The sequence below is a fragment of the Cryptomeria japonica genome, chromosome 2 (genome assembly GCF_030272615.1).
Source record: "Cryptomeria japonica chromosome 2, Sugi_1.0, whole genome shotgun sequence".
NCBI classification, from domain to species: Eukaryota; Viridiplantae; Streptophyta; class Pinopsida; order Cupressales; family Cupressaceae; genus Cryptomeria; species Cryptomeria japonica.
The window spans coordinates 87,626,775-87,638,000 of NC_081406.1; the positions used below are offsets into that span (position 1 = coordinate 87,626,775).

The 11,226-nt window shown below is 31.3% G+C and overlaps 1 protein-coding gene across 1 annotated transcript; it reads right to left on the reverse strand.

Annotated features, from left to right (window-relative positions):
- Positions 1–1,169: 1,169 nt before the first annotated feature.
- On the reverse strand, positions 1,170–2,879 carry LOC131078787 (putative expansin-B2). Its single transcript, XM_059212814.1, has 5 exons — positions 2,723–2,879; positions 2,211–2,323; positions 1,940–2,111; positions 1,724–1,743; positions 1,170–1,322 (listed from the first exon to the last, which is right to left on the reverse strand). Exons 1-5 carry the CDS (start codon positions 2,877–2,879, stop codon positions 1,170–1,172), a joined length of 615 nt encoding a protein of 204 aa, XP_059068797.1.
- Positions 2,880–11,226: the final 8,347 nt, after the last annotated feature.

Sequence of the window (11,226 nt, forward strand, 5' to 3'; positions counted from 1 at the left end):
AGAGGAAAATCCACTCCTCATTTTCATTCTCCTTTGTCTACTGTGGCTAGTTTGGGTGTTTCTTCAAAGGAGGTGACTTTTGAAAAATAAAATTGGAGTTTCTCAACAAGGAGTGGCAAGCCATAATAGACCTCAAATATTAAATGGATTGTAACTTATTAGTTGGTCTGTGGCTAGTCTCCTCTTATTTTTGTTGTTCTTGGTTTTTTCCTTTTTTTTGATTGCATTCCTTTTGCTTTTCTAGTATGACAAATTTTGAGATTTGCTTCTTTTGCCATGATGAGTTATATGTAATGAGTCTAGACTTTTTGTTGTGCTTCTTTAATCAAAACATATTACACAATTCAAAATCTAAAGTAAATATCATAATTAATTTATTTATTTTTATAAATTTAATCTTATTCTTATACTTCTAATCCAACTCATAAACTTTAAAATTATTATTATTAATTATTTTGATCTAAATAAATGTTACATTTAAACATATTATTTTCATTATAATAGAAATAAAACAAATTTGACATAAAATCTTTATATTTATTATATTAAATGTTATTAAGGTACATTAGGTACATGAAAAACATTTTGTTTTATTTGAGTGTCGAAAACAAATATTTTGAGCTTTTAAATATTGTACATCTTTAAGAGAAATAAAACAATATTCAATCCTATTTAATACTATTCTCCATTAATAATTACATATTTGGCATCATGTAATGATTTGACAATGAGTCAAATTCTAAACAGAGAGTATTCACATGCAATGTTTTGAACATTGTCTTGATAATATGATATTTTAGTTCAAACGTCCATGAAATGAAAATTGACTATAGAAGATAAGAGATAACATTAGAATTTAGATTGAAAAAGACTATTATATTCTAATAATATTTAAGATAAAGTGGATGAAACCAGAGACGGTAGGAGCCTCCTTTACAAACCAACACTTAGCTTTCTTCAACACTAGTTTTGGCATATGAAACAATGCCTTCAAAACTGGTTGGAAATGGGGAAAAGGAAAGGAAAATGCAGTAGATAATACAAAACAGTTTAAGATGGTTTGTAGATGCATGGTATGGTAAATAAGCTGATATGTTGGATGCAGAGGAAATTATTTTGAGTGATAATTAGTCATAGTTAACAACAGATGTGTATGTAGCACTAGGTTGTCAATCTTTTGGAATGACATTGTATGCAGTAAGTGTCTTTCCTGAAGAAAGAGATTTTAGTCGAATTGAAAATGGAGCATTCAAAGGATCTTCATCTAAAGACCAGTAGGCACCCCATAATTGTTTGAGTCCTTTCCATGTATCTGAGTTATCCTACAGCCAATCCAATCAAATAATAAAACTGTTAAAAGAACATTATTCTATATAATTATGTTATATGTGAAAATATAAATTATCAATAGTGGTTATTTTTCTGAATTCAACTGTCATCAATGTTTTGGATAATATTGTATGATTCTATTCACTCATTCTGATGATGGATCATGCAATGTGATTCAAACATTGATAAGAAAAATCTACATACAGCTGAATCTAGAAAAATAAGACTGATCTTCATGAACTATAAAAACTACATAAATTTGATTAACATAAATTATATCCTACTTGTTTTAGATCGACTTCTTGAAGATCACTATCTCCATCTTCATATTTAATAAGAACAGAAAACCAATAATTAGTTGACCCTTCATTCACATGGAATGCAATCTTCTTACCTGAATACTCACAAGATACCCTGACAAATAAAAAGAAAAACATCAATGAAAACGATTGAAATATTCTTATATTTAAGACATTAGTTTTTTATAGTCTCTAAAAATTCTATTATTTTCACCGATTCTTTTTTCTAATATCTATAATATTATTTTACAAATGATAATCCAAACACTTATTTATCAAAAACATACTAATAATTAAAAGTGTAAAAATACCTTTTGAATAATATCGGAACTCTTCCTTCATTAAGAAGACTAGAAATTTTGGCAGGTCTGAAAAGGCAGTTCCACTAAGATCAAAATGATTAGATGGGCACCCTGGACATTCATCTGTAATGACTACATTCACAGGTGTTCGTGAACATACTCTGTTATCCTTACATTTTACCTGAGATCATGAGTCTAAATCAATAAAAGAAAAAAGACATTTCCAATACTAAAAACCATAATTTGCAAAGTGAAAGTTAAACTATAAGCTATAATATACCTGATAGCATTCTCCACAACCTTTACCACCTTTGAACAGATCTGGACTCCCCGCACTTACCCTTGATCCAAAGGGTGTAGTCTTTACAAGACTACCATATCCACAGGCTCCACCTGAAATCACAATCAATTGATATCGATACACAGTCATACGAAAGGTTCTGATTAGGTAAAGTGGTATAGGGTCCGAACTTATTTGCAAAATAGTCATTAGTCATACAAAAGATAAATGTGAGTAGAAGAAAAGTATGTAAAAAATATATTTTATCGACAATTAAGAAATTATATAGATGAGCACAAATAAAGTGAAACAATGAAATCTATTGTCACTAAAGTTGCCAAGAAGAGATTGTGTTATGACTAAAGTTGTCATTTATATACATAATCAGAACATTCAGATAAAGCGGAATAGGACCTAAACTCATCTACAAAATGGCCATTTACAAAAGATAAATGTGGGTAGAAAGAAAGTATATAAAGAATATATTGTATGATGGTTGTTAGTGTGAAAACCTTCACTTCCATCTCCATTAGGACTTCCATACCATGTAGCAGTAGCTTCCTGCCAATCTGCCTCCTCCTCCACATTATATCTCACATTTGAACTCAAACCAACTTCAAAACTTGCCATTAACAACACTACTGTCATCACCACATAGAGGCAAGCCATTGGTACTTTGAAAACTAAAGTAGAAAAGATTGTAGAAGCTACGGAGAGTTGTAAATGTGTAAATGTATGGAAAGTGGTCTGCTTTTATAACAGTTTAGCGGAGCTTTTAGGGCATAGAATTCAATCCTATCAACTATCAACTGATTTGTTTGTAGTGCAGATTTTCAAATCAGTTTGTCTGGTAAAGTGGAATAAACAAGACCACTTTGATTATACCATAAGCGAATTTTTTGCATTTTATCGTGTCATAATAATTAGAAATTTGATACTGGGTATTCTTAACATGGGAGATTGTAGACATTTGCAGCAATGAGGTTGAATAGGGGGCCTGTGAAAGTGAAAGTATTGACAAAAGAGAGGATTGGATTAAAGATTTGGGAGCGCACATGGATATATGGAGAAAATCCAAGCTACTTCTACATGTTCAACAAGATGATGTGTATAATTTATCAGTCATGGTACTCATTATTTGTTAGGTCTAACTGAAATAAAGCGAGCAACAGTGATTCTCATAATAGACTTTTCCTGTTTTATAAAGACAAAAGAAATTTCATTATCTTTGTGTTTTCATAAGAGATTTTTCTTTCATAAATCACGAGTGTGAAGGCACACTTGTTAACGGCGGTCTTCAAGGAATCAACTAATTGTTTACTTTCAGTTTTTAGGTTTATTTAGTTATTATTTTGGGTTTTTTTATTTTTTTTATTTTTAAGAGTTTTAATGTATTTATAAAGTTGAATGGTTTATTCAAATATAAAGAATCACTTAATTATGTGTGTTGTTAGTATTGAATGATTTATGAAGTTGAATAGTTTATTTAAACAAAAAAATTTAGTTACTTGTATGTATCGTTGGTATTGAATGATTATAAAGTTGAATGGTTTATTCAAATACAAAGAATTCACTTAATTATATGTGTTAGTATTGAATGTTCTATAAAGAATTCAATAAATTATATCTATTATTCGTAATTAGTTGAATGATTTAGAAATAGTTTACCTAATTAGTAGTAGATGAGTGTGAATTATTTGTTAATGGTCGAATCAACTAATTTATATCAGTTTTGAAGACATGCATGTGTATGTGTATGTGTCAATTTTGACAAAAAACATTAGTTTTTAGTTTTGTTTGAAGTAATGGTTTCTAAAGTTTATTTGTACACTTTTCTTATTGACTTTTAGAAATCATAATTGAATTACAAATATTTCAGCAAATACTTAGTTGTATGGAATTGTAGATAATTTAGTATATATTAAGTTTTACTAAATATAAGGGTATTAACTTCAAGTCAACTTGAAGAAATTGATTCCATTGAAATTCTTGACAATAAGTCTAAGGAGGTCAGTATCAAAAGATTTGAGATATTTAGCTTCTAATAACAAATACGTTTAGTAAAATGTTAATTTTTATAAAGCATTATAGTCGCACTATAGTTCAGTTTTGCTTTGATAGATCTTTTTCAACATTATCATATTAATTTATTTATGATGTTAGTGACAATAAACTATTGAATCACAACACGATAATATTATTTTTGCAAATATAAAAAGATAATATTTTCTTTGTATATAATAGAATTGGTGAATTAAGATTTTAAATGCAAAAGTAAATAAACCATTATATTTAAATTTATTTAAGGTTGGTAAATAAATGCAATAAAGTAGTAATTACCTTAAATACACTAGCTAAGTCTTAAAACAATACATAAACACACTTTACAAGATTTAAAAAGATAATTAAAGTAATTAGCTCTATATGGAGATATTATATTGTAGTCTATGTTCCATAATCCAATCTCAAACTCTACTATTATATTTAAAACTATGACAAATAGATAATTTAATAAATGATTATTAGTTTATCTAAATTCAACCCTACACTTCTTGTTTCAACCAATTTACTGTGGTATTAAAAAAAATATACCTATTATCTTAGGTAAGTGTATCAAAATATGGACAAAAAATGAAGACAAAAATGTGTTTTAAGTTACAGCATTCTAACATTAGTTGAAGCATAATTGAGTCTTAATGTGTGTGCATTACAATGCATATGTATTATGGACCACCGCTTATCAAGATGTACCACATATGTCATGTACTAAATTGAATACCTAACATGTACCCATTATAATGATTTTGAATATATATATATAATTTCAAAACCATTTAATTAAAAACCTAATGCTAAGCCAAAGACAAAATAATTACAACCACAAGAAAATACCACCATGAATGAATCTCCTCACACATCACTTTAGATGATTCACTTTATTGGACAATGACATAACATGTGCATTCATTACACATCCTTAATTTTATTTCTACCCATCAAACTCATGTCATTACAACACCCTCTCTAGTTACACTAATATAATCAAAATCCCTTTGTATCTTCATCAAGTACTCCACATGCCCGTTTTATTACATTTTTATATCCTCTAGTATTATCTTTTAATCTTATTAACTAACATACTATCTGCACGTATTTGTTGAATCAATATCTCTAGTTTAGAATTTTGAAATGGCTCCTGCTCGCTCGTTTCTGGCTGTTGTTGTTCCTTCTGCGTGGATGCCTCCATCAATGCTATTGGTGTTTCGGCCTTGGCTGCTCTGTGTGGTGCTTGTGCCTCTATTCCCGTCGACGACGTATGTACCCTTGCAGCAGACGGATCTCTCCCCTCCGTGGATGCCCTTCTGAAAGGAGTTGTGGCTCCAATTTCTGCTCCTCATTCTGGTATTGCAGCTTCTGATGGTGTCCCTGCTGCTAGTCCGCGGGGTCATTCCACTGGTGTTGTTGTTGGGGGTGTGAATGCTCCTGGTGTTGCTAATGCCTTGGTTCCTCCCAGACCTCCTCCTTTCACTGGTGGACGAAGTTTTTTTCGCATGGCCAAATCTACTGCTCATCCTCCAAACGGAATTTTTCCTCTTCCCTGTGCCAAATCCTCCCCTGTGGTGGTTTGTGGTCACAATGTAGTGGATAATATTGATTTCTATCAACACTATGCGTTGGTGTGCAAATTTGCTGGGTTTTGGCCTTCTCTTCCAATCCTTCATCATTCGGTGAATGATTCTTGGAAGCCCCTGGTTGCTTATAGCATTGAGCTTTTTCTTTGTGCAAAAGGTCTTTTTATTGCTTCCTTTACTTCTGTCTCTGTCTCTGATTGAGATTCGGTGTTGGACAAGCTGTGGGCTTGGGGAGATCACTCTCTTTATTTCAAGTCCTCGACAACTTCTTTTAATCCCCTTACTGAACCACTTAATGTGCATCCAATATGAGTTCGTCTTCCTAATCTTCCTCTCCATTTTTGGAAGCAATCTCGCTATGAGACCATTGGTAACTCTATTGGTCGTTTCTTGAAAGTGGATGATGTCACCTCTTCTATTGGGCACTCTACTTTTTCTCACACTTTTATCAACATGGACATCTCCTTGCCTCTCTCAAGGGATGTGGTTCTTATGGTTGGGGATAGGCCATTGATCCCATTATTGTATTATGAGGGTCTCCCCTTTTGTTGTTGGAAATGCTTCTCAACAGGTCATCTTGTTGCAGATTGTTCTATTCCACATCATAGGGGTGCTGCTACTTGGTGGAAGAATGCTATTGCTGATCATTTGACGATGAATGCTTTCGACTTTGATTATGTTGGCTCCTCTCATGAAGATGATATCTACTCTCATGAGGAAGTTGTGCCCCTCACTAGTGCTTAAGCTTCTATTTGATCCTCCTATTGTGGCCTCCTTTGTTCCTAGCGTCCCCACCCCAGTTTCTCCTATTCTGTAGCCTTGTTCTACTCCTGTTGAACCTACTCCCGGTGTTGTTTCGTAGCAACCTATTTTTGTACTGCTATAGCACTTTGTTGACACTAATGATTGTAACCCGACTAGATCTCTCTTGAGTGATCTCTCTCTTGATGGTGCTAATGACAGTATCGTCTGGATAGTGGTTTCTCATAGGTAGAAGGGGAAGTCTTCTCCTCTTCCCCAAACCCTTACTTGACTAGGTTTAGGTGTCTCGCCCCTTCCTTGATTGGGATTTTGGGTGTCTTCCGGCTTGACAAGGTTTTCTTTGGCATGTCCGATTGTTTTTTCCAGGCTTTGCCCACCCTTTTTGTTGTTTCTTACTGCCTTCGTGCTGTTGTTTTAAGGGTCAACAACCTTATTGTGATTTGGTGTTGTTCATGTGTTGTTGATATTCCTTGACTATGTTAAGGGTTAGTGCCCTAGTTAACGTTGCTTTACTAATCAAAAACATACTATCCACGCTACACTTAACATTAGAAAATTTTACAATTTATTATAAAATTTTAAAATAAATATATATTTAGAATTGATGAGAAAAATCCAACAAATTGTCCTAGTTTGGATCATCTTTGAATTCTTAAGAATTTAGCTACTATAGGTGTTAGAAAGTTAAGATTTAGTTAAAAATATTGATTTCAATGTCCTAATTTGGCTAAAAAGTAGGACTCGCTATTATAGGATTATTCTGACAGTACCAAGAGGACCTATCGGGAAGGAAGCATATATTTTAAATAGAAGGACCACCAATGGCTATGTAGTCATCATGTAGGTGTTCCAATCACCATATGGTAAAATCCCCTGATATCTGCAAAGTGAGTTACATGTCAACTCATGAGATCCAACTGTGACTAATTTTGTTGTACTAGAACGGATGTATAGGAATACACATGAAATTCAACTACATGCACTATTGATCTTAAGAATTTAAGGCCTTTAAAATTAGAGATAAGAAAAACTCTCACATTTTTTACAACAAGACTCACTTCAAGATAATAATATTTTGATATAAGTTCTTGAAAATCCCTAAGGTTCTTCTCCAACTTGAAGAAAATGGATTTGGTGATACAAAATTAGGCTCTGGTTGAGGAGGACTATGTGAATGTTTAGATTTAGACATATATAAGTTTCTCCAGATCCTAAACACTATATTCTTAGAAGAAGTGGTTTGGGTCATAAAGTTCATAAGAGAAATACAATGCATAGTCTAACTAGCTTCTAATTAAAAAGAGAAAGAGTTGAATTGATTTTTGTTTTATAAATGTTATTTTGTTTTAAATTTTTTTTTAAAAATGTAGAATGTGAAGGAGGAAATTGAATCCTAAAAATGAAAGGCATCTCTTGAGAATCCAAGATCCTTCCTACATTTTGATAAAACCGAAAGTAAAATAGTCAATTTATTTTAAATGCAATCTTTAATTGAAAAGACATTTTTTTCCTAATAATATCTTATGCACACTTTTAATTGTAGAGGATGAAGCACAATATACAGTTTCTATTTATACATTTTAAGTAAAAGGACTTCGAAAATGAAAAGTATAAGTAAAAGACGAGTCTTTTGTAATCAGGATCAACCCTCGACCATGAATGCGAGCACTAAGTGAATATAGTTCATTGTCATCTAGTATAGACAAAAAAAAGGTAGGAATTCTAGAATTCCTCAAAAATTCAACACAAATAGACCCGTAGAAGACAATAGTGCAAGAAATGACAAAATGAGTTTCTAGTAGAACAATGAGTACAACGAATAACTCAAAAACATGGCTAATTAAATAGAAATATTTTACCAAATATTTTTTATTTGTGAGAGGCTCCACACAAGAATTCTACAAATCAAATTTACACACATAAAAATTGAGGGAAAGTTCTACATTAGTCAAACCCTCATTTTGATATTTCTATTTTTATGGACAACCAAAACAAATAAAAAGGCCATAAACATGAAAAGAAGAAAGTAAATAAATATATTTAGAAAAAGACAATAGATTATGCTACATGAAAATATTACAACAATGATACCAAGCTCCCACAATGAATGAAATAAAATTCTTCCAACACTTTAAAAATCTCCAAAATATTGCTACTATTTGTCAAAGCTGATTCTTCAAATGTCAGGAAAGAGCTCTTTACCAACACTAGAGAAGAATGCATGTGTAAGAAATCAGAATAGTGGTAACAAGTGATAGTGTTGCCCAAAGCTTCAAGTTGCAAAAATGTACGCTTGTTGGGAATGAGTGAGAGAGATATATGATAGATTTAATATTGGTCTTTTCAAAATAGAGATCTTTTAGGTCAAAAGAGGAGGTTTGGATTCACTTGTGAAGTCCAACTTAATTAATATGGGTGTTACACTAGCAAAATCCATGAAACATAACAATCTAATAGTAATCTAAGTCTTGCATTTTGTAGGATATGAGCATTTCACATATACATTCACACATGGTGCATATGCCTAGAAAAATCAAACTCAAAATCAAGGAACATTTCAATATCACTAGAAATTTGACATTTTGATAAAATCATAGCATAATCACAAAATATCTTCTCTTAATCTAAAGAGAAGTTAAATTATGTAGTGTGTATTTACAACAGTATACAAGTTACCACACTACACTAAATATCATAATTAATTTGATTATTTTTTATAAATTTAATATTATCCTTTTAATCCCAACTTATAATCTTAAGATTTATTATTATTAAATTATAAATAAAACATTCAAACACCCATTTTCATTATAAGAAAACAAATTTGGCGTAAAGTCTTTATATTTACCTTCTCATATTATTAGGGATATGAGAAGCATCTTAAAACATTTTCCTTTCTTTGAATATCTCCAACAAAAAATTTGAACTTTTGAATATTCTTTACCTTTAATAGAAATAAAAGAATATTCAATCTTATTTAATAATACAAATATTTGACATCATGTAATAATTTGGCAATGGATCAAACTCTTAAAAAGAGATGATTTCACATGCAATGTCTTCATAATATGATATTTTATTTACAAAGTCCAATATGAAATGAAAATTGATTATAGATGACAAGAAATATAAGTGGATAACATTATAACTTAGATTGAAAAACACTATTATATTGTAATAATATTTAAAATAAAGTTGATGAAACCAGAGACTGTAGAAATCGATTTTGAATATTATATATATATATATATATGTGTGTGGGGTTTGTAGATGTATTATAAATAAGCTGATATGTTGGATGGAGAAAAAATTATTTTGAATGATAATTAATCATAATTAACAACAGATGTGTATGTAGCACTAGGTTGCCAATCTTTTGGAATGACATTGTATGCAGTAAGTGTCTTTCCTGAAGAAAGAGATTTCAGTCGAATTGAAAATGGAGCATTCAAAGGACCCTCATTTTAAGACCAGTAGGCACCCATAATTGTTTGAGTTCTTTCCATTTATCAGAGTTATCCTACAATCAAACAAATGATGAAATTATTAGGAACATTATTCTATATAATTATGTTTATGCGAATTTAACATAAATTAAATCTTACTTATTTTAGCCTCTGCATGAGAATGACAAGAAGAGATCTTGTAATGGCTAAAGTTGCCATTTATATACACAGTTATACAAAAGGTTCTGATTAGGTAAAGCGGAATAGGGCCTGAACCCATCTACAAAACGGCCATTAGTCTTACAAAAGATTAATATAAGTAGAAAGAAAGTATATAAAGAATATATTGTATGTTGGTTTTTAGTGTAAATACCTTCACTTCCATCTCCATTAGGACTGCCATACCATGTAGCACTAGCTTCCTGCCAATCTGCCTCCTCTTCCACATTATATCTCACATTTGAACTCAAACTAACTTCAAAACTTGCCATTAACAACACTATTGTCACCACCACATACAGGCAAGCCATTGCTACTTAAAAAACAACAGTAGAAAAGATTGTAGAAGCTATGGAGAGCTGTGAAAATGTAAGGGAAGTGGTCTGCTTTTATAACAGTTTAGCAGAGCTTTTAGGGCATAGAATTCAATCCTATCAACTGTCAACTAATTTGTTTGTAGTGCAGATTTTCTACACATTTTCAAATCAGTTTTGTCTGGTAAAGTGGAATAAACAAACCCACTTTGATTACACCATAAGCGGATTTTGTGCATTTGATTGTGTTATAAGAAAATATGACAATCATAATAATTAGAATTTTGATACTAGGTATTCTTAACATGGGAGATTGTAGACATTTGCAGCAATGGTGTTGAATTAAGGGGCCTGTGAAAGTGAAAGTATTGACAAAAGATTGGATTGGATCAAAGATTCAGGAGTGCACATGGATATATGGAGAAAATCCAAGTTATTTCTACATATTCAAGAAGATGATGTGTATAATTTCTCACTCATGTGACACGTTATTTGTGAAGTTGAACTGAAATAAAGCGAGTCAATAGTGATTCTCATAATAGACTTTTCCTCTTTTGTATTATAGAGGGAAGAACTTTTCATCATCTTTTCTTTTTCGTAAGAGATTTTTCTTTCTCAAATCACGAGTGTCATTTATTTATCT

Excerpts from the sequence above, each read along its gene's own strand:
- LOC131078787 (XM_059212814.1), bottom strand. The coding sequence starts at position 2,879 with ATGGCTTGCCTCTATGTGGTGATGACAGTAGTGTTGTTAATGGCAAGT. Across the intron at positions 2,324-2,722 it reads TAATGGAGATGGAAGTGAAG|GTGGAGCCTGTGGATATGGT; the intron begins GTTTTCACACTA and ends TTGTGATTTCAG. Across the intron at positions 1,744-1,939 it reads GTTCCGATATTATTCAAAAG|GGTATCTTGTGAGTATTCAG; the intron begins GTATTTTTACAC and ends TTTATTTGTCAG.